At 39.5% G+C, this 22462-nt stretch overlaps 1 protein-coding gene across 3 annotated transcripts in view; it reads left to right on the top strand.

Annotated features, from left to right (window-relative positions):
* Positions 1-22462, top strand: part of vps13b (vacuolar protein sorting 13 homolog B) — a 211374-nt gene that overhangs the window by 168911 nt on the left and 20001 nt on the right. For all 3 annotated transcript variants that reach the window (XM_085917565.1, XM_085917566.1, XM_085917567.1), the window contains 6 exons: positions 1038-1234; positions 3665-3846; positions 3949-4169; positions 4373-4504; positions 10872-11033; positions 21235-21390. In XM_085917565.1, the coding sequence (XP_085773691.1) occupies positions 1038-1234; positions 3665-3846; positions 3949-4169; positions 4373-4504; positions 10872-11033; positions 21235-21390 (1050 nt within the window). The remainder of the gene's footprint in view (positions 1-1037; positions 1235-3664; positions 3847-3948; positions 4170-4372; positions 4505-10871; positions 11034-21234; positions 21391-22462) is intronic.

The following is a 22462-nucleotide window of genomic DNA, read 5'->3' as shown; positions in this document are numbered from 1 at the left end:
AGACAGACCAATGCACTCCACGTACAGCTTCATGCCTTGGTGTCTGGCATTTATCAGGTGGGCTGCTGAGAGCTCCCTGCCACTACTGATTCATCAGTAGCAGGGTTCTGCAGGTGGTCAGTGAAACCGGAGAACTTGGTTTTGTTCACACAGGAGCACCCACCCACCACATGCATGCTAATGTTGGCTCACTGTAACTGAAATGAATAAAGCCCTGCCAGCTATCAAATTGTGAAAATGCTCACATAACCTGATTGTTATTCAGTGTGAAAGAGAGCCCTAGGACCTAAATGTAAATGGTGCCTTTTAGCCTGCAGTTAAATTATGCTGTGGTCATGCAATTTTTGGTATGGATGTGACTTTGTCATCTCATGCTTTGTTGGTGTTCTGTGGTGAAAATATTTTGTTGACTTGATGAGAAATGAACTTGTGTTTTAGACAAATGAAAAGCATAGCACTGTGCCAATTACCATAAGAGAATGGCTATATATCAAACTCGTTTTTGCTCAGTTGACAACAAAAGTACCTTAAATTGTACAGGGATACACTGAAAAGTATTGTTTGTGCAATAATAAATCATTGCAGTGATGCTATTTTTTTTGTCAGTCATGATTGTATCAGTGGGCTTGTTGGGTTTTGATCCACAAATTGAAATTATGTAGTGTTTTGAACAGAAGTGGTGAAGTACTGGGACATTAGAAACCAAGTACTACAGAAAGCATTAGAATGTAGGGAACATCCAATACACATTCATACTGTAAGTGTGTTTCAAAAAGCAGCTAAATTTGTCTCTACAACAAGCAGTACAGTTCAGTTGGGCTCACCACTGTTTAGTATGTCATGTGTTGGAGGAATTAGGGTTAGGGTTAAGAGCGTTCATCTAATCATGGCATGGTGGTGTAGAAGTAGTCCACTTTTGTTGATCATTGTGAAATGTGACAATTCTCTGTAGGCCAATCGATGGACAGAACGTGGTCATGGAATTAATAAACCTAATAAATAAATAAATACTATGTAATTTTGTCACTTTTTTCCAGGTACCATGCAGCCTAGAGTACTGGGATGAGCTCCAGCAGGCCTTTGTTCCATACCGGGACTTCAGCCTGTCGGAGAGCCGCCCCTGCCAGCTGCAGCTTCCCAGCCTCAGCTTCACGGATCAACAGAAGGAACTGGTGGCCTCAGACGTGTGGAGGATCGTCCTCAATAATAACAGCGAGGGAGGAGATGAGCAGAGGTAAAGAAGTGTTCATCTTACTGTTGTACATATGTATGTTCATCTCATCAATTAGAAGCTAAGCAAGACCACTTCACACCGACTTGTTTCTACCAAGCATCGTGGTCTGCTTTAGTACAAACTTGGATTGTCAAAGGGCCCAAAATGTCTTACGTGTACTGCTGCCCATTAACTGATCAATAGTTAACACATCTGTTTAATGATTAAATTTACAAATGAAAAGGGAAGAAACCTTAAAAATATATTTTTTTTTTCCTGATCCAAACTGTACAGTGGTGAACTGAACTGAACAGTGCAGCTTGGTGGAATTTTATGTTCCCACTGCACTGTAACACTTCAGCATTCCCAGACATTTTCTAAATTCTGACTCTCACTTTGCGGAAGCTTGGAGAGGCCCCTTTGTTCCAGCATGGATGTGCCCCAACACATAATAAGATACATTCAAAAAAGGTGGTGGCTTTCATCCCAAACACATTTGTGATGAATTAGAATCGAAGTCGTGAGCCAGGCCCTCTCATCCAACATAGGTGACCTCTGACCTCACAAAAGCGCAGCTAGATAAACGGACAAAAATTCCCACAGATATATTCCAAAATGTTTTACAAAGTCTTCCCAGAAAGGAGCAAGGTGTTGTTTGTCCACTTTTAAGTAGCTGTGTTGGAGTCGTGACACGGCGTCCCCACTTTTAATATGAATCTAGTCGTTCTGGCTTGCCTCTCTGTACACCAACTTTTGTCAAGCTATTTGAGCTATTTTTACTATACTGTTTACATTTACATCCACAACGGGTGCGAAGGAAACTAATGAGAGTGCGACGAAGCGCAAGAGTGAGCAATGTCCCTTATCCCACATATGGTGAGCAGGAGCTGGGAGTGGGTTTGGAAGGCGTTCAGATCGGCCTAATGAGATTTCCCAGCACACCAAGTGCCTGTCAGGCCCCATCCGGATTCCTTCCTGCTTACCTTGAGTGTATCTAATCGAGGGAAAGCTCACGGGAAGCATGAGGAGTAAAAGCCCCCTTTGGTTTGGCTCACAAGTTGCCAGAAGGGTTGGGTCAACTTGTAACACCTCAAAAAGAATGTGTTTGGTCTTCCAGTCTTACTACCACTGCTTCTCTTCTCCAATATGTCAGCAAACACCTTCTGACTTCTTATGGGCTTCATGCATTTTCCTTTCAGTTTCTTCCCATCTTAATTCACTTATTTCCTTTCTCCTGTTTCCTCCTGAGATTTAGGGAACTTTAAGTGGAATAGAATTTGCCAAGCCCACATTCTGTGTGGCTTAGTGGGCTAGATGAGTAGAAAGGGAAGGACCACAAAAACATGTAAGAGAAGAAACCGGGAAAAAAGCACTTGCCAGAAAGAGTGTAAAACTAAATATACATCTGACATTCATTATAATCATACTCCAAACACTAGATGTCCTTTGTTTAAATTATTTGTCTTTTTCGATCACAAACGATTCTACTCTCCTAACTCACTCCTTTCATCTGTACTTAAGTTTCCAGAGAAAAAACACCAAGAAAAAACTTCAACATACAAATTACATTACAAATCATCAACATAAGATGCTTAGCTCTTTTGAGGTGTGCCATGAGATGACCATTGTTTTTACAATATTACTGTACAGCAACGATTTAGAAAAAGAGAAAAAAGCTTTTCCTATTTTTCACTTGCATTTCATTGCTATGATTCCTTTGTGTATATTAACTTATCATCATGATTATTTTATATGTTATTTATGTTTTGTTCATTTAAGATTTGCATTTTTTAGATGTATTGTTTTTATCATTTTAGTCTGAGTATTTTGATTGTCCACAGAGGTAGGCCTTTGAACCGGGAGCTACAGTAAGCCCTGGCCCTTGTTCTCTCCCGTGGGATCTCTAATCGCTGTTTGCAGTTTCTTGCTGCGCCGCTACACTGGGACCTCCTTTCTACTGGCCTGTTGGTGCAGCTTATAGTCCAGTCCTGGTGCAGACAGCTGCTTTAAACTCATTCAATGCCATTGACAAGAAAACCTGTCTATTTCATGTTTTCAATGGGGTCAGGCGGTATAAATTTCAAATTTGGGAATAGTTTTGCTGATGCACATCAACCAGTAGGTGACATTGTGGTGCCCAAATTTAGATATTTTTTCTACTGCTGATTATAAAACATGAACAAAAAAGAAGAATCAAACTGTATGCCTGGTGAAAGGAGAAAGGCTATTTTCTGTGAGTCTTGAAAATGCTCTAAAATGGCTGTCAGCGAATGAGTTTTAAGGTTGTGTTTTCTCACCTGCATGCTCTGTAACTTACCTCAGGTCTAGTGAGTGTGTTTCTCAGGTCATTACGAGATCATTTTGAACAAGTACTATTTCTGTCTGTGTCCTTGGGGACAAGCAGTGTGAGGGGTTGCATATGAATTTTTGTCTGCTTCTCATTGCCTTCAGTTCAGATAGTGAGTCTGGATCCCAACTACCATGTGATCAGCTGGTATCTCCCATGGCCCTGGCAGCATGCACCCGTGTGGACTCCTGCTTTGCACCTTGGTTTGTCCCCTCCCTGGGTGTGTCCCTCCAGCTAGCACAGATGCAAGTTCACCTCTGCCACCATCTAGAACAACTGGGAACAGGTTAGGATACAGAAAACAGATCCCTACTAAAATCAGTCAAGATGCAAAGTTTGAATCAGATTAATTACCTACATAAATTTTGAATTTTCCCTCTTTTCACAGTTCCATCTCAAAAACTTCGACCCTTCCTGCCAGACAGGAAGATACCTCAGAAACAAGAGTTTATGGTCATTGGTACTTGGGACCCACAGATCTTCTTGCGTCAGTGGACCAGTGGACCCAGGCGTTGTCAGGAGTTCAACTTTTCCACGCAGCTAGACTGCAAGCTGCTAGAGTATAGGAATTTAACACACCTGCACGTTCTGCAGCCCTGTGTGATACAGGTAATTTACACGATAACCATTTGATATGATGAGGACCAATCCTAACACTTTAACATATAATTTCCTTGCAATGTGCAGTGGTATAGAAATCCAAAACTAAATTATATTAACTAAACAAGTGTGATGTCGTTGTCACAAATTGTATCGTAAAACATTGATTGTAGTCTGTTGCTCAAGAGATCTAATTTACATTTCTGTTTCAGGGCCAGGCTACGGCCTCATGTTTACCCCAAACCAGTGTGTGGGATGCAAACATCTTTATGGAACCTATGTTTGCCACAGTCAGTCAGTATGCCATTCACACATTGGACACTGCCCTGAAAAGCTGGCAACAGGTAAATCTGACAACACTGTGTATATTCAATCACAAATGCATGGTTCATTTTTTTTAAGCACTGCCAAAAATCTGCTCTCTGAGAGGCCAGCACCACATGGTGCACTCAAATCAAATGACCTAGATGCACGGCAATGTGGAGTTGAGAGGGGGTTTGTCATCGTTGATATGAAATGATTCCTTCATGTGACTGGTTCCAGGTCACAAGTCCAAGCTTTGATCATTCAGAAGTTCCAAAATTGCAGTGCATTGCAATAAGTTTTTTTTTTCTGGCATTTCAAAGATGGAAATATTTTAACCCATCATAGTACTTGCAAGTTTGTTCCTGCCTCTCAGATGGGGTATAATGATACAAAATCAGTCTTTGCCGTTTGTTTTTGTCTCTGGTGTGATAAATCACATTGCACATGCTAAATTTGCAGTATGTGGATTCACTCCTCCCAGAATGGAACATGTAAAATGAACTGTGCAGCAATATTGCCCATTTGGCAGAAGCAACCTGGGCACACCTGGTTAGTAGATCAGATTCCACATCTTTTTGCTTGAGCAATCAATTATGCGGCCGATTTTGCAAATGCAAACCTTTAACGGCCCGTAGTATTTACAGTATTAGGAAAGAGTGTTAGTAATCACAAAAATTGTGCCAACGGATAGTTTGCATCTGGAGAAAATGTGGACTATCAGTTTAAAAAATGTTTGAAAAAAATAGACAATGCCTGTTAAGTATTCTTTCTCTTGAGTAATACAAACAAGCATAGGAAAGATTGTTGTTTTTCCTATTTTGGGGTTTTATTTAACACTTTGTTTATTATGTAGTAGGGGAAATAGTGTTTGTTTGTTTGTTTGTTTGTTTGTTTGTTTGTTTGTTTGTTTGTTTGTTTGTTTGTTTGTTTGTTTGTTTGTTTGTTTGTTTGTTTGTTTGTTTGTTTGTTTGTTTGTTTGTTTGTTTGTGGGAAAATTGTGGGAAAACTGTGGCAATATAGTGCTTTTTGCTGTGTCTCAACCCCAATGTCAGTAGTGGATAAAACGATTTTAGGAGAGGGACATTGCAATTTGTGCAGACAAAGAATTGTACTTTGTTGCACTTACATAACTTACATGACTTGACGTTCACATAGTTGACTTAATTGAGACAAATAAAACAACTTGAGCTTCATCTCCTTATTTTTGTCTGTCAGCGAAGTCCCAACAAAATATGGTGTATGCTCTGATAGAGAATATGCAGAAAAATATTGGCTTAAAAAATGCAGAAATGAAAACCCATCGCAAAATAGAGCACGTTACAAGAATAGTTTGGATTTTATACTTTGCTATATACACACACGTATAATGTGCAGAACGGGGCCGCATTTTTAGTTTGTTGTAAATCTTGACAAAGACGACTGCAACGTATCTGGTGTAGGACTTAAGCACACTGGTCCTCATCTTCCCTCCTTTCTCAACACTCACCACTGCCTCTGGTAGCCAGCACAGCACAGTGTTTGATGTAATGCCCAAGAAAATAGTGTAATATTTGAGTGATGACACCTGCCAAGACTTCATCTGGCCCAGGTCCTCCACCCACTTCTCTACCACACATACATGCTCACACACTAGGGACGCTCTGGCTTTGCATGGCTCTGCTCAGCTGTGCTGACTCATTATACTGGCCTCTGGAGACATAAAGTATCCTCATGGTTTTACTTGTGAGAAATAATAGCTGTTTGAGGGTTTTATATAGAAAAACAGCTGTGGTCTTTACCTGCGGAAAATAAAATCTATCAAATACATGTCCAGTCCTAAATCAATCATTCAGCTGAGATTTTATTTTTACTCCATCATCAAAGTTCTAACTTGGTGTTTTGGATGATTGATCATATTTGAGTTTCATTATTTTATTGGTGCACATTCCCAATTTCTATCCGGTAATTTAGCCGTAAATAATGCTTGTGTGAATAAGCACACTGATGGAAACGCGTAGTGCAGCACTGAAGTAGTGTTTTAGACATGTTGATGTCTTTACCCAACTTGCCAAGCATGACCACTTGGTCATGTCATATTCCACAGGGATATTCTGAAATTCACTAGGGGAGTTGTAGGGTTTATGTATTGTTTTGATTGGACTAAACAGCAGCAACCTTGGAACTTCTACGTAACTACTTAGCTACTTTGCTTAACACAAGGGGGAAACACCATAATGAGGCAAATGTGCCGTACGCGGGTATGGTCGTTTTGGAGACGAGGGTAGAGAGAGGTCAATCACGAAACACAGATCTTTTTAAAAATGGTAGAGCACTGTGAAAGGACGGAGCTTTAAATGTGTGTTTAATTTAATTGTGACTGAAGCTTAGACGTACACACATGCACTCACATACGCACATGGTTCATACATCATAAAACGTGATCCAAATTGAAAACCTGCTTACTTGGACATTCAAACAGCCTTTGTCCTGCCACAACAGAAAACTGTATCCTCACTTGTAAACATATTGCGATTCACATGGTTCCTGGTTTCAAGGCTGTCAGGAAGGTCTGTTGTGATGTGGCCTTAAGGGTCATCATTGAACCATATAGAAGAATCCTCAACTACCACACAAGTTAATGCTATTAGTCCATGTAGGGTCCTACCACAGACCCAGAACCAGAACGGCTGTAACATTTCCAGATGTACAGTAATAAACACACATAAAGCTGCTGCTTTGTTACGTGCTTGTAATGTACGTATATGTATAGTAAATAGCTGTACACACAGTTGTTGCTATGACAACTGTTTCTGTTCTATCCATCATAACATCAATAACATTTCTGCTGTCAGAGGTATACAATACAAATTGATTCTCAATATTAATAATCCTCACCTGGGTATTTCAATCTTCTTGGGGCTTTCTGTTGGCTCTGTCCATCAATCAAACATTTGTGTATGATTAAGCCAGTCTCATGACAAGTAAGGATTATGGTTCTATTCAGAGTACACTTGTGTGTTTGTGTTGTTTTTAAGAAAGTATTTTGTTAGTATATTTATCAGATGCATCTTTTTGAGTTCATATCCTTGAACTCAGGCTTCTTTATTACATTTTAGCCTCATGCCTCATTTTCTCCATCCCCATCTTTACTTCTCTCCGAGGCACTAAACCTCAGGGAAGTGGCTTTGGGAGCCACACAAAAGCTTGACACTATATTTTCTCACAAAGTCTTCACAGGCCTTTGTATATGCAAACTCTGTTCTTTTGTCTATTGCATACACGAACACAAACACTGCACGTAGTGTTTCTTCCTCTGCAAATTGAAACAAGATGCCAAAAGATAGCTTCCCCGGTAGTCGCAGATGTATGGGTGCGAGTCATCTATAGAAGAATATTGAGATCAGAGGTTCTTCTCGGTTGCTTCAGTGCGGCTCGCAGATGTACATTTTTATTAGGATAAACCCCTGGAGATAAATCATTTTGTTTCAGAGGGGGTCCCATCATACATTAAAAACACCAAAATTGAAACCAAAGAGAACTGAGTGGAGGGGATAAAAGTACAGTAAAATACAGCCAAAAGGTTTGTTCACATAAAAAAAAAGTACACAAACATGCGTCCTAACTAAATACGTACCACTGTTAGGTACATATTTGTGATACAGCTACTACATGAAGTGAGTTAAGTCTCAGACTGTTAAGCCCTGGGGTACGTAAAAGAAATCAGATTTTTCAGTAATGAAGATGAGTGCTGAAGAAAGGCCAATAGAATAAGGTTTCTTGTAAAACAAATCACAAACAACAAATTATAATTTTTTGATCAGATCGCTAATGATGGCACTGGTAAGACCTGCATTATCAGTAGCGGAAAATGTAACTTTCAGTGAATTTTAGTACAGCAGTATTCATACGACTTTTAGACATGAAGCCAGATTGAATTGGTGATAAATTATCGATATTAACAATGTACAACTATCAGATAACTTTTCAAACACCTTTGCAATGTAACAGACAATGTAGTTGTCATTTAGATCAAATCCACTATTTAGTAGTTATCTATCCATTTTTCCGTATAGCAGATAGCTCGCGTCATCGTAGATCATCCTCAATCATTTATAGCTCGATCTTAAGTGCATCTGTTCTTACAAGAATAAAACCGGATCCTTTTTTTGTGACATCCACCAAATGCAGCATGACAAGAGTGTCACCTTTAAAAGGGAAGTTGAGTCCAAAATGATCTTTGCATATTATATTCTACGTGCTCCCACTAGTCTAAACACAGTATTCTGTTGAATAATTTATTTGTGTACAGGAAAATGAAATTAAGAAGATTAATTCAGCCATGTTCATTCATCTAAGGGGACTGACATGTTGACATTCTTCCGCCTTCTGCTGTCAACTGAAATTGGCCTCAAAGTACCCCTGGTCTTGCATTGCAAATGTCACATGACCAAAACCAGAAAACAGGTGAGCTGTGACTTTTGCAATGCCAGCGGGGAATACAGAAAGGGCTTTGCAATGGAGTGGAGAGTTTCTGAGTTTATGTTCATCTGGTTGGCCACTGCTAATGTGTATGAGTGTAGATCTAACAATTGTTTCCTTATGTCCATTTTACAGGCTTCACTCTCTAGTTTCACATTTTATGTGTTCTTATTTTGAATGGGTATCATTATTTACAATTTGTATTCCAGACATTTTATAGGCATGCATGTATGTGCCACTTGCATAGGCTCTGAATACTCGAGTAACAGTATCTGGCTTGATGGGTGAAATTGATATGTTGATTCCTGATGCAGAAGCTGATAGAAGTTCTCGTTTCATCTTGCTCTATTTAACAAGGCAGAATTTTCTTTTCAATTGTATTTTTCCTTATTTATACACTTAAAATAGGTGATGGGAATCACGGTAGGAAAGTGTTGTGACGTGCCTAACGTGTTGTCTTGTGGATTGGCCCCGAAAGATGATACCATCAAAGTACAGGATTAGCACGATGGCATCAGAAGGTTTGTAAACGTGCAGTGTCAGCTTTGATATGGAGCACATATAATGTTCCACTGTAAAACTGAAAGTGGAGTTGAAACTCGTGCAGCTGTTCCATTTGTATTTCGGTCACCCCCCCTCTCTCTCTCTCTTTTTCGCGCTCTCTCTCTCTCGTTCCCTCTCTCTTTCTCTCTCTCGTTCCCTCTCTCTTTCTCTCTCTCTCTCTCCCCATCCCTTTCTCTGTCTCACTCTTTCTATCGCTCGCCCTCTCTCGCTCTGTCCTTCTATTTCTTTCTCGCTCTCTGTCCCTGTTTCCCTCTCAGTTTCTCCATCCCTCACATCCATCATCAAGTCCTGTTTCAGTGGGTTAAACTTTCCCATCCGTTTTCAATAGGCTCAGGACCTTAAACGTGCTTGGCAGTAAGACTGTAAGCTTTTACTGCCAGCCTCTTATAACCACCACCCCTTCCGCCATTTAAAAGTCTGTCATTTTTTGGAGTCGTGGGGCAGCAGTAAATAATCTCTCTGAACTACATGCTGGGAGGAGTGCGCACAAGAGATCCCCTTGGGGCTGAAATGCTTTGAATGGAGTTCAAATAAAATTATAAATTGTACATAGTATTTTTGCCCATAAGCTGTGGATTTGATTCCATCAAAAGATTTATGAGTACAAGGCATCCATCTCTGCATGACACATCTTGGTTTTCTCCGTGTGTTTAGATGAGATTAGGTACACAATATCACAATAACTCCTCGATTTAAGTTACCTTCTTTTTAATCCTTTTTTCTAAATATATCAAGATGGTCCTAAGATCATTAATTAAATATGGTCATCATACTATTGCTGAAACAGCAAATAGGATGAATGAGTTATCGTTGAGTGTACAGTACAATTCATTACATTTCATTACAAATAAATCTAAATCACAGTCACTCGGAAAAACACCAATTCACTTTTTTTCCTCAAATCATTCAGGCCAAGATGTGACCCGACTTGTTTACCGCTCACACTTGCCATAGTGGTTAAGTATGAATTACGATTATTAAGTGGCCGAGTTACTAGAACAATTGCTTTATGCCACTTAAGGAAATAGGATGTGTAAAAGTCAAGTATTTCTGAAGTATAGAAACCAAGATGTATATCTGGTTCTCAGGTTCATTCTAGGCAGTATCCCGGTTCACTGTCAGCCTGTGATTTGTTTTACTACCCTGCTCCCACAAGTGAAATCACCACAATCTCCTACTGACTCACAGCTGACCTGGCAAAATGAGATTTTTTTTTTTTTTTTTTTCAAGGACTCATACACTGATATCTTGATGTAAATGCATTCGCAAGCAGGGCACATTTCATGATCACATGCCTCAGAGCTTTCTCCCTCCTCTCACCCTCCTAAAAAGCTATGATTGATTATAGCTCTCACCTCTAACCATTGTACTGCTCATTCACAGAATGGAAATCCAGAGGCTGAGGAACTAGTTTACAGCCACTATGTCATCTGCAATGATACCCATGAGACTCTGCGCTTTGGCCAGGTGGATACAGATGAGAATGTGCTGCTGGCAAGCCTCCACAGCCACCAGTACAGCTGGAGATCCCACAAATCTCCCCAGGTAACATAAACACACAAAAGCGGGGGAAGTACCTGACTACCCAGAGCTCAGTGGACGTGCTACTTTATACAATTTATACAGTAAAGACAGCAAAATGGTCATTATTAGTGGTGCTTCCAAACAAGGCCTGGGGATTTGACTAAATTTCCCTCAAGTAATTGAGTTTTTATATGTATAAAGTTGTTTCAATTTCACTCATGATGTGGCTTCATTCCATCACAATATATTCTTACCAGGTCGAGCGCAGATATTTACATGTTACATATGTAATCAATGACAAATATGTTAAATTGTGATCTTCAGAAAGCAAACTAACTTTGCTTTTTGTTTTATGTCAGTCTTAACTAAGATTGCTTCTGGTTTCTGGTTTGTGTTTTCGCCATGCGGTATGACATCATACCATTGTGACTTTACACTGCATGTTCACATTCACCCATCCATTCATCCATCTATTTTCTATACCGCTTGTTCTCATTAGTGTCACGGGTGAGCTGAAGCCTATCCCAGCTGACTTTGGACAAGGGGTGGTGATCATCCTGAATTGCTCCCCACTCAATCAGGCACACAACTATTCACACTCACATTCACACCCAAGGACAATTTAGAGTCATCTGTTAACCTACTAAACAAATTTGGGGAATAGGGAAAACCCACACAAGCCGATGTAGAACATGCAAACGCCACAGAGAGAGGCCCGAGCTGAGATTCAAACCTGGTGTCAACTGTGACATGCGAACAGCTACCTCACCCCTCTCCCAACTTCTCATTCCATTCCAGAAGTAATTATTCTCTGTTGACCGATCATACAAAGTCGGGTCCGTTTTTTGTTTTTTTTACATACATACAGTTGGAACTCTTTACTGTGTGGGTGTCAATATTGTGGTTTGATGTAGATCTGTTAATTTGCCACTCCATGGCTTTTGACAACATAAACCGAAAAAGGTAAATACTGTTCCAAACAGAGCATAACTATACTGTGTGGCAGACAGAGTGTTTCTTTAGTGGATCTGTCTGTGCCCAGACAGTGTTGGTAAAGAAGATTGATGATATTTAACCCTTTGTGGTTTTGAGGTTGAGTGGAGTGTGGGCTTGGCTGTTCAGAGCGTAAACGAGTGGGCTCGTTGAACACATGTACTCTACGACAAGTGTGAGAAAGTCAAGTTTGAGTAAAGACATTGCTATAATTACTCACAGTAAGTCAGGTTTTATTAATATTTCACTCTGGTTAAGCTGTGCTCTTGCATCATTTCAAACACTCACTTGGGAACTTGCAATCTGCCATATTGGCACGGCAAACATCACATCTCATGTCTGAAGTGAGTCAAAATGACCTCTGTATCTTCAATATGTCTCTGAAGAAACATTGTCCAATGATAAATAATGCTATTCCAAGATGGTTTTCTCATGTTATTTTATCATGCGGTTGTGATACAGCATATTAAATGTGTTCTCAAGATGAGCATGATTTGTGAAAGTAGATAAATAAGTAGAAGTGCAAGTCTGCCAAAACAATCCGCTAACTTATTAAGCTCGATGATAAATGTGGGCCCATACGTCCGCCTTAGGACACAAAATTATTTTTCAGGGTTACACAAATAATCAAACTGATAAAAGAAAGGGTTGTATTTCCTTAATGACAGCTTGGAGGTCTGTTTTTGTTGCTTTTGCAAATCATTTCCCAACAATTAATTGGCTGTGCTATTTTGCTTACATCCCATGCCGCTTCGGAGCGTCTCTAAAACAAGTGAACGTGATGAGCCATTAATCCCCCCAGACATCCTCTGTCATCACCGTGCAGTAACTTGTGTAGTGCAATACAACGTTGCTCCCTTTTACTGTAAGTTCCTTTTGAATAACTCACCACCTTTGCACCCCTTATTTGCTTCCAACTGCAGAGTAATTTCCTAGCTTATCTCATGCATCGCCACAAAATGCTCAGATCGGTAAACCTGAGTCATGGAGGGGTTATTAACTGCTTTTGAACTTCACATGGATATCACAATTGCAACTGTTTTTCCTGGTACAGTGACTTTGCCAGTTCCACCTACTCACATTAAAGATATAGTGAGCATATTGCCCATGGCCATTTTGGAACAAGGTTTTTTTTTTCCCCATGAAGGTACTATACTGTAGATCCTCTTTATCCCCCCTTGTTCATAGTAATTTGTACTGTGCATGATGATTGGGGCCTTCAACATTTCCTCATGGCTCTGGTATGATGTTTGTGTCCCAGCTAAAATGTCCCACAGGCACACACAAACCAGAACTTGATTTTTCTGCTGTAAAACTATCTGTCCCCTTCTCATGAATTCTCTTTCTTTCCCTGCGGGTCCCCTGAAAACCCACAAAATGGGAAGCGAGTAATTGGTGGGAATTTGGAGCAGAAAGGATTGGATTAATCAAAGAAATTTAAAGAGTTGTAAAATCCACTGGGAAGAATGAAGCAAAAGCAAAGGGGCAGAGAATAATCCACGCTCACTGGTCCAGAGAACCCACAATAATAACACAGAGGAAACTCAATACAGTAGTACCTTGACAAGTGCACGAACTTGAGTTTTCCAAGTTGAAAGCCATCACACTTTTTTTTTCTTTTGGGGGTGGTTTCATGAAAGCTCCAGACACTCTGCTGCTAGATAGAGGCAGAAAATGCCAAAACTTTCACCTACCATCCAGTGTCTCACTCACAATTTGTTATATATCTAAATTGAGCCCTGAACATTGTCAAAGAGCAGATTAAACTCGTAAATCAAGGTCGCGCTGGACTATGAAATTGCTCCGAAATGGCTCTCCAAAGTCTCCACTTTCCATTAGCTATTGGTTTTCCTCCTGCTCTCAATTAAAATGCACAAATGAGCTAGTTCCTCAGGAGCTCTTTTACCTGTCGTCTCAGTTGATTAGAAGCAGTGAAACTGTGGCAGGATATGTACTTTCTGGACCTAGATTTGACACCTCTGTTAAAATCTAAACGGCCCCATGTCTAAAATTAGTTTCAGGATGCCATCATTCTCCTCCATTGGTGTTTTTTTCTTTTTTTTTTTTAAATCTGTTCCAACTTATCTGGTAATTGCTCCATCAGTTTCTGCATTCTGCCACATACAATGGAAACAAAATATCTAGCACCACATGAAACCAAAGCAAGTAGAGAGTGGGGAAGTAGCTGTGGAAATGCAGCATTATTTACAGTACTTCACCTGTTCTCACCTAATAGATGTGCTTGTAAAGAGTAAGGAGAGAAGGCAATACCTTGAAATGCAGTAAATTCTCATACGCTTGTGTTCAAGGAAGAGCGCATAGCGTTAACATCTAAAAGTTAAGTGAGTAATGTGTCTGTGTCCAAGCAGTCCAACCAGACAACGCTTCCAATGATGTTGACATACCTCTGAATATCTGTCACTTCTCTCCCAAGAAACGCTCCAGCAGAGTGTTTTCTCAGTGAAATGCGAACCTTGACTCAGGTCACACTCCCTCTCAGTGTTCCTATGTTTTTGTTTCTTACACCCTCTTTCTTCTGCCAATCATAACCATAAGTTGCATTAACAAGGATAAATGAGGCAGTCACGTTCTTCAGGTCGGCTGTTACCTGACCCTGACGCACACCTACAATACGTGATTGAATGTGTCCTACAGTCTGGAAATTCTCAGCACTGGAAGTCCAGTTTTGCTTTTGCACGCCAGCATTTACCAACCATGTTAATGTATATTTATATTGTATATTTATGCTATACATCATATACTACTAGCCATTCAGTGATTAACAACATCCATTAAAAACACATCACTGCGACGTGCTGTATATATTTTTATATTTAGAAGCACATAACATCTATTCCTCCCACACTCCACCCTGTTGTTTTTCAGGACTCTGGCGTGTGGTGTGGATAGTTGAAATATCTGGCTACTCAGTACAGGAAGCAGCCTGGCTGATGAAAATCCTTGTGGTTCTTGTGGTTCAGCAGGGAGAGGGGTGTAGAAAGCCCCCAGGATTTGGGACTTTCAAGTGCCTTCAAGGAATTATCAGAATTAGAATAAATAGTGATTTACTTCACCGGCAGGCTTCTATGGTTGACTCTTTGTAGTGATTTTTATTCCCCAAAAGTGTATTCATTTGAGCATGAGCAATAGTGGTCATTGCTTCAATCCCTAGGCTGACATTATAAACCATTGTGGGAAAAGTGAGTGCTTGGAAGTTCTTTGAGTAAAGGTTCTGCCCAATGGATAGTTGCGTTTAGGTCTAAATCATTTAATTTACTCAATTTACTTCAATTAACGGTGTTTGAATGTTAGCAAAGTTGTTGATGTGGCGGCAGCATTCATCCCATGCACAAATGCACTACACTAATTGGCATGTTTAATTCAGCAGCTTGATCAAGTCCTGTCTCCTTCAGTGAAATTACAAATCATCTTCAAATCAGCACCTGGAGAATCCTTAAGACCACAGGCTTAAACTAAGTTTCCCATTTGTGCTCATTGAGCGCTTATGATTTGTTGCTATGGAAATAAAATTGAATTGACTTACTTGGAATGTTTGTCCATCCATCTTACAAATCGCTTCCCACGACGGTCGCTGAATTGGTCAACCAACAATATAAAGTAATGATTGGTTGTAGACACATTGACATTTTCACAACCCACCCTTTGTTCAACCTTTAAAAAAAAACAACAATCCATTACATTCCCTGATGCCTTACTTCTATCGCCAGAACTTCACGAAAAATACGAAGACAATCACTCATTCATCATCACCCCGTTTTTACTGTTTTATCCCAGCATTCTTAAATCCCTCTCATCACTATCAGTCCAATATTTACTTAAGAGTGTTGTTTTTCTCTCTCTGATTTTGTCTGAGATTGCATTATGACTCCATGGTGTGTATCAGATGATCCATTGTTCTGTCATGGCTCCTAGTGTGTGTGTGTATCTATGTTTATGTGTTGAAGTAATTCAACTCCCTCTGTAGTTTGTCCCACAGGAAGTGCTCCTTCTCTGACATGGGGAATTTATTCAATTATCATGTTGATGAGAGTTGAACTTGGAGAATCTTTTTTTTTTCCTTTGTAATTTTTTAAACATGTCAATCTGTTAGCGTTTTAAAAATGAAAGGATGAAAATATTTGCACTTTCCTGCCAAGTCTCTGGCCTTGAATCTACAACAAAGGGTTGTAACTGTGTTTGGGCAGCAAAACCATTTCTGGTCAAACTCCACATGACAAAAGTCCCCTTAATGACTCTGCCGCATTGTGACTCCAGATTTAAGCAATTGAGATCCATCTTCCAACAAGTTCCTCAAATCAAATTGGGCTATGATGTCAGCCACACAATAAAGTCTCCTACTGTGACTGAAGTCTTTTGTTTTGACTCTACTCATATCTTTTTATTTATCTTTTCATTGCTTTATGAACACTTTCTGTTAGATTGCAATTATTTCTGGGTGTGGAATCCTAAATAAAATTTATTGAGTTTTATTAAATAAATGTATAACAGATTGAGTCATGGTAAAAGTTATATATTGAAATGTTCCAGGAAATGTTGGTCGACTGACGCAGACAGACCATACAGATAAATAAGGGAACATATTATTGAAAACTGATTAAAAATTGTTGACTCTGCGAGGTATGTATTTAAGTGTAAAAAAATAAACAACAAAATAGAGGTTTAGTTGTCAGACTATTTCTAGAAAATGTGTTATCGGATTTCAGAATGCACCTGGCACGATTAGGGAACAGGGACCTCGACCGGATTTTTGGAAAATACATTTCCCTTCAAAAAATGAATGTGTTTTAGACCCGGGAGCGGCTTATATGATTTTTTTTCTTCTTCATGATGCATTTATTTTTGATTGATTTGGCTTATACGGTGTGACTTATAGACTTCTACTTCTTCCTGCTAATGCAGAAAACTTGCACTCACAAAATAATCGACATATTTACAATGGAAATCCTCGCAAAACAATGGAACATCTATGATTTTGTTAATTTTTTACTTGTGATTTTTATGTTTTTTTTCTTTGTCCAATTTTAATCATTCCAACTTTAATCTTATCATTACCGATGCAAAAAATTCCCACCTACCAAAAATTAATTCCTGGTCATTGTATATCATTCTGTCCTTCAGTGTCATTTCACATCATTAAATATCATTCCACAAGTTTTCATTCCACCTTCACATGCAATTTCTCCCAAAATTGCATTCTCTAGTTTACTGTCTTTTCCTCTCCTCCTGCCATTCAACATTGTGTTCCTCTTCCAGAGCACAATCATCCACATTCTTTCATGTTCTTGGGAACCTGTTTCCAATTTGTTAGGTGGCTAGGCCAGCTAAGTGGTCTCAAAGTCATTTCACCAGGAAACACATGCCACTGTTGCTCCATAATAGCATTTATAGCCCAAAGTATGAACTATATTCATATAATTTTTCCAATTTGAAATGTTTTATGGTGGTAAATTTAGGGCTATGGTATATAAGTTACAAAAAAAGAGCTCACTTGAGTTTCTCCATGTCTAACTCACAGGATTCTTTTAGGCCTCAGAGACTTGGAGAATGTGTTTATTTGTGCAAGATTTGTAGCTCTTTGAACTATACTGCACAGTGGCAGTTCTTGGCATGTGCATGATGTGTGGCCACACAGGGCCTCAATAACTCCTAGACCAATTCTAAATCCATTATTACTTTATAATGTACCTAGTGATGTAAAACAGTACTGTTATTCCATCCTCAACTCACAGTAAAATAAACAAGGTGGTCACTAAAAGAATACTGACCTTATCCATGCTGGAAGCAAAAATGCCAACATGACACATATAGGTATGTAAAATAAGCACATGACTACTACTACAACTAATTTAACAATAAGACCTAGTAGTTCCCAATGCTATTTTGCAAAATATCCCTGGACATCAGCAAGTAATGAGCTTGAACATGAGTGAAGTATACACAAAAAAGGATGCAATGCATTCATTACCACAAATATTGGAAAAGTCTTGTGAAAATTTGCCACATATACGTAAATCAATTTATGAGTCAAGCAATTAGCCCCACTGTTCTTTTTATTTTGTTTATTTTATTTTATTTATAGTAGTTTGTGTAGTAGTGCTTGCCAGGTCGAATTATTAACAGATTTAGAGAGGGGTAGAGAATTGGTGACCCTTTTTTTTTTTTTTCCTAATCGGCTCAGTATTTTTAGTGTCCGTGAAAAGAGCGCATCTAATCACACTCATAATCTCCAAATCATTTTGATATTTTTTTTTGGTGTTACAAACTATCGTGACCTTTCAAACTCAGTGTCCGGATGACAGACAGTGTGCAGCTCAGACTGAGCATGTTTTGTGTGATTACATTCAACCATTTAGTTTCATAATCCCTCAGTAGATCATTGTGACACATGCATTGTGCTGGTTCCAGTCCAGTGCTGGAGGCTAACCAACCACCATCATTTAACCATAATCACAATATCTCCCCATGGATTTCTGTAAAAGAAAAATGGTTTGAAATTGGACTTTCACATTTATTTCTCACTCAATATACAACTTTGGACATGCTTAATAATCTCTAATATTGAAGATTAGTTTTTGGCAAACGATTCCAGCCAGTCGTGCACATTGGACGAGGCAGTAGATCATTCATTAGGTCTTGGGCTTCGGGACTGAAAAGTTCAGCTTGTTTGTTGGAGACATGTTTGTCTGCTTGCCAAATAAGTCGAGGTGCCCTTGAGGAAGGCATCAAATGCACTCAGAGCAGCTCAGGGGCTCAGAACCGTTTATGCACCCCATGACTCTGAGATCTTTCCATGAAAACATGCATGAGAGTCTCTTGAGAAAATGGAAATTTGGCAAGGGTCATCAGCCTTAATTTTCATTTAGCTGTCAGTTACAATGCTCTTGGCCCACTGGCCTGATGGTTACTCTCGTATTGGCATTATTTTTACACAATAGTGTCAATTTATCATTAACGATATACTTTACACAACATTGTTTAAAAAAAAAAATCATTGAACAGTAATGCTTACTCTTGGTAGGGTTCTCTCTTTATTGAATGTGAGTGCAAGGTCTGGCTTAATTCCTGGGCTACAAGCCACCACATGTGGCAGGCTGTCTTTTTTTTTTTTCTGTCACAAAAGTTGGATAAGTCAGAAAGAGGCAAAACAGCTTTGTATTTTTCATTCTTGTTGTCTTACGTGTTCAATTTGAGTTAGTGATGTTTTCTTGTTTTTCATTGCTTGAGTCAGAGCTGTGATGACTTAGATGTAGTCACCGTTTGAAGTTTGAGGAGAGACACTGTTATGACGTCTGCCTCAAAGGTCAAGTTGAGCCACAAGCGTGATAACGTGCGTAGAAACAGGGAGGGACGACGAGGTTAAAGGAGAGAAAAGTGTTGAAATAACAAAACAGTCCTCACAGATGGTGCCGAGGTGCAACACAGACTTCCAGTAAGTGCACTACCAAACAATTTTGACCATAATTAAGTTCAGTCCAGTCCTTCTCAACGACTCACTGAGACTGAAACTAATACTAAGAATGTAAAGCAGGCTTTTAAGTTGACTGCAACTTAAAAGGTTTCCATTTCATACCGGACAGCTTAGAAAGCGGCTCGAACTTGAAGGTCCTTTCTTCTAATGCTAGTGCTGCTTTAGGGCATTATATAGTAGTTCTCCACCCCGAGGCTTAACCATAACTTCCACCACCTGGTAGTTTACACCACGTCGCCACTTTCCCTGTGATCAAGCCCACAGGGAAGGAGATCCTGGAAATTATGTCACTTCCACTCACCCAAAAGGAAGTAAAGACAGTCACAAATAAAGTGAATTCAGGCTTTGATTAAGAATGTTATTGTAAAGATATCTGCCTTCAAACACTGAGGAAGGATTGCAATGGAGGGAAACATGGAAGGTCTTGACCACGGCTCCCCGTGCCCTCCGACCCGAGGAGAAATTTGTTTTTCTTAAAAGAAAAGAAGATTGCTTAAAAGTTGAGAACATTAAAGTAATGTGTAAATCCCCCAAACTAGTTCAAAACCACTCAAATCCAGTTGCTTCTCCTCTGAGAGTATATTGAAGCCAGCCGCTGTGTATTTCTCACTCTTTGCCTCAGTCCACTCTTTACCTTTCTGGCATTTTGCCTCCTGTACTGTGACCGAGGCAAGCTGAAAGTTGTGTTGGCGGCAACACTAACAGAGAGTTCACTCAGGTGGAATGTCAACCTCGTAGCCTCCAGAGCAGAGAGGACTTTAGATCTAGTATGCGTATTTATGATTCAGCTCCTGTATTGTGACTATCATTTCATGACAACACTGCATTGTTTGACACATGAGCTCTCGTCATGTCACGCTCAGAATAAAAACGTGAGCAGTCACTGAATGACCCTACTATAGCACACGTGTGCTTTGTGCGTCAGTGAACTGGTCAGGAGTGATGAACTTTTCTAATACTTCATTGTTATAGTAAAATGGCACTCTCTGGATAAAATCACATATCTTCATTGTCTGAACTTAATGATTAATTAGATACCAGTTTGCTAAATCGTAGAAATTCTAATTTTCTTGTATTGGAAATGATGACTTTACAAAAAGAATTGTCCCGTTTTGATAAGCTATTTCGTATTTCTGTAAGTTTCAGTGTCGAGGATCACAGCATCATTTTGATGCACTCACTGTGAAATCTGCAAACACAGAATTGAGTTGTCATCCTCATCACTATTGCCATATTGTGACCCATGGTTCAAGGAATTATATAAAACACAGTTGGAAAATGTTACCCAATGTAAATTTGCTCACCATCTGTTTATTGTCCTCCCGACGTCGTGTGTTTACAGTCAGGCGTACACGCGGGTGTGCTCCATATTGAAGTGATGGATATGAAGCTGAAAGAGTTGAGGGCCAAACTATCTGCCTCCTATTTTGACGTGTGCGGAACAGACTCGTCCACATCCATCACACATGCAGCCACAATTAGCTTCCACATCAGCTGTTTTCCACCAGCAAGTTCATTGAGTGTGCCGCCTTCTAGTTTTGTACAGCAGCAGGCCTGTTCTGCACCAGTAAACAGGAACTTTGTGTTTGTCCCCCTACCAAAATCTTTTAAACAAAGAATCCTGTTGTTTATGTGCCTTTTGCTTAGCAGTAAATAAAGAGCAAAGCGACTACCCTCTGATGTTAAGTGTGCCTCTGTCTTTGTTTTTGTGTGTGTTCTCGTCTCTGTTCCCCGCCGCAGCTGCTCCACATCTGCATCGAAGGCTGGGGTAACTGGCGCTGGTCTGAGGCTTTCAGTGTGGACAATGCGGGCACCCTGCTCAGGACCATTGAGTACAAAGGCCGCACAGCCTCACTCATCATCAAGGTGGTGCAGCTTAATGGTGTCCAGAAACAGGTACGCTACACGTCAGGATATCTTTACAGTGACAAGAACAACAAGAAAATGACAAATAACTATCATTCAAAATCCTCCCTCCATTTATTTTTGATAAAAACAAAATGTAGAGTCTAAAAAACGTAATTAAATCTTTATCTTCAAGAATACAACCATATAAATCCTTGGAGCTGTATATTGCTGCAACCTTCCAGAACCAGACCATCTGAAACATGGTTGGATATATTTCAGATCCTATTGTTTTTGTTGATTTCAAGTGTGACAGATAAATAATAGCCACATTTAAATAAATGAAAATATCCACCACATGAAATGGTAAGCTTTCAGAATCAAAGAAAAAGAAGGAAAACTAGTAATGTCATATGTAACAACCACCTTTTTATTGTTATGGCAGACTGGGCATTTTCTTAATCTGAATTTCATGACGTGTATTTATCACTCTTAAAACTGTCTTGTTTATTTTTTCAACATTGTTTTTGGTTGTCTGTGCTACTGCATTGACCTTTTTGTTTTGCTTTATACCAATAGAAGCAATATGACATATTGTGTACCCACTTAGTCCACATCACAGGCAATCACAAACCTTGAACCATCTGTATTTGTATTTTTACACCAAAAATCATGTTGTAATTTCCACAAATACAAAACAGAGTCACTGTATTTTGAAAAGACATCATGTCATCCATAGTGATGACACATTCTTTTTGACAGTGTCAATGACCCGACACATTTCCTTCTTGTCATCCAGACAGAACAAACTTAGACAACAATTTTCAACAAGTTTCCTCGTACTCCCACACACGCCTTCCATCTTTTTTCCATTGACTGGAATGATAGGCTAAGGGTGTTGGTCCAGTCCAACTCACAAACAACCTCAACATGGGACTGTTGACTACTCCGACTCTTTTTTTTTTTCACAATAAACCCTCACCACTCTATCAGTTGTATCAAAGAAGAAGCTGCTTAGGTCAGATGGCATCTGGGCCTGTCCATAGTCAGTCTCTTGTTGAGTCAAAATAAAATGTAAAAATATGAATAACAATCTTGTGGCCCCTCTGGAAATTAATTGGCC

The sequence above is a fragment of the Syngnathus leptorhynchus genome, chromosome 8 (assembly GCF_054491065.1).
Source record: "Syngnathus leptorhynchus isolate UIUO chromosome 8, UIUO_Slep, whole genome shotgun sequence".
Taxonomy (NCBI): Eukaryota; Metazoa; Chordata; class Actinopteri; order Syngnathiformes; family Syngnathidae; genus Syngnathus; species Syngnathus leptorhynchus.
This window is presented reverse-complemented; position numbering and strand designations above follow the sequence as displayed.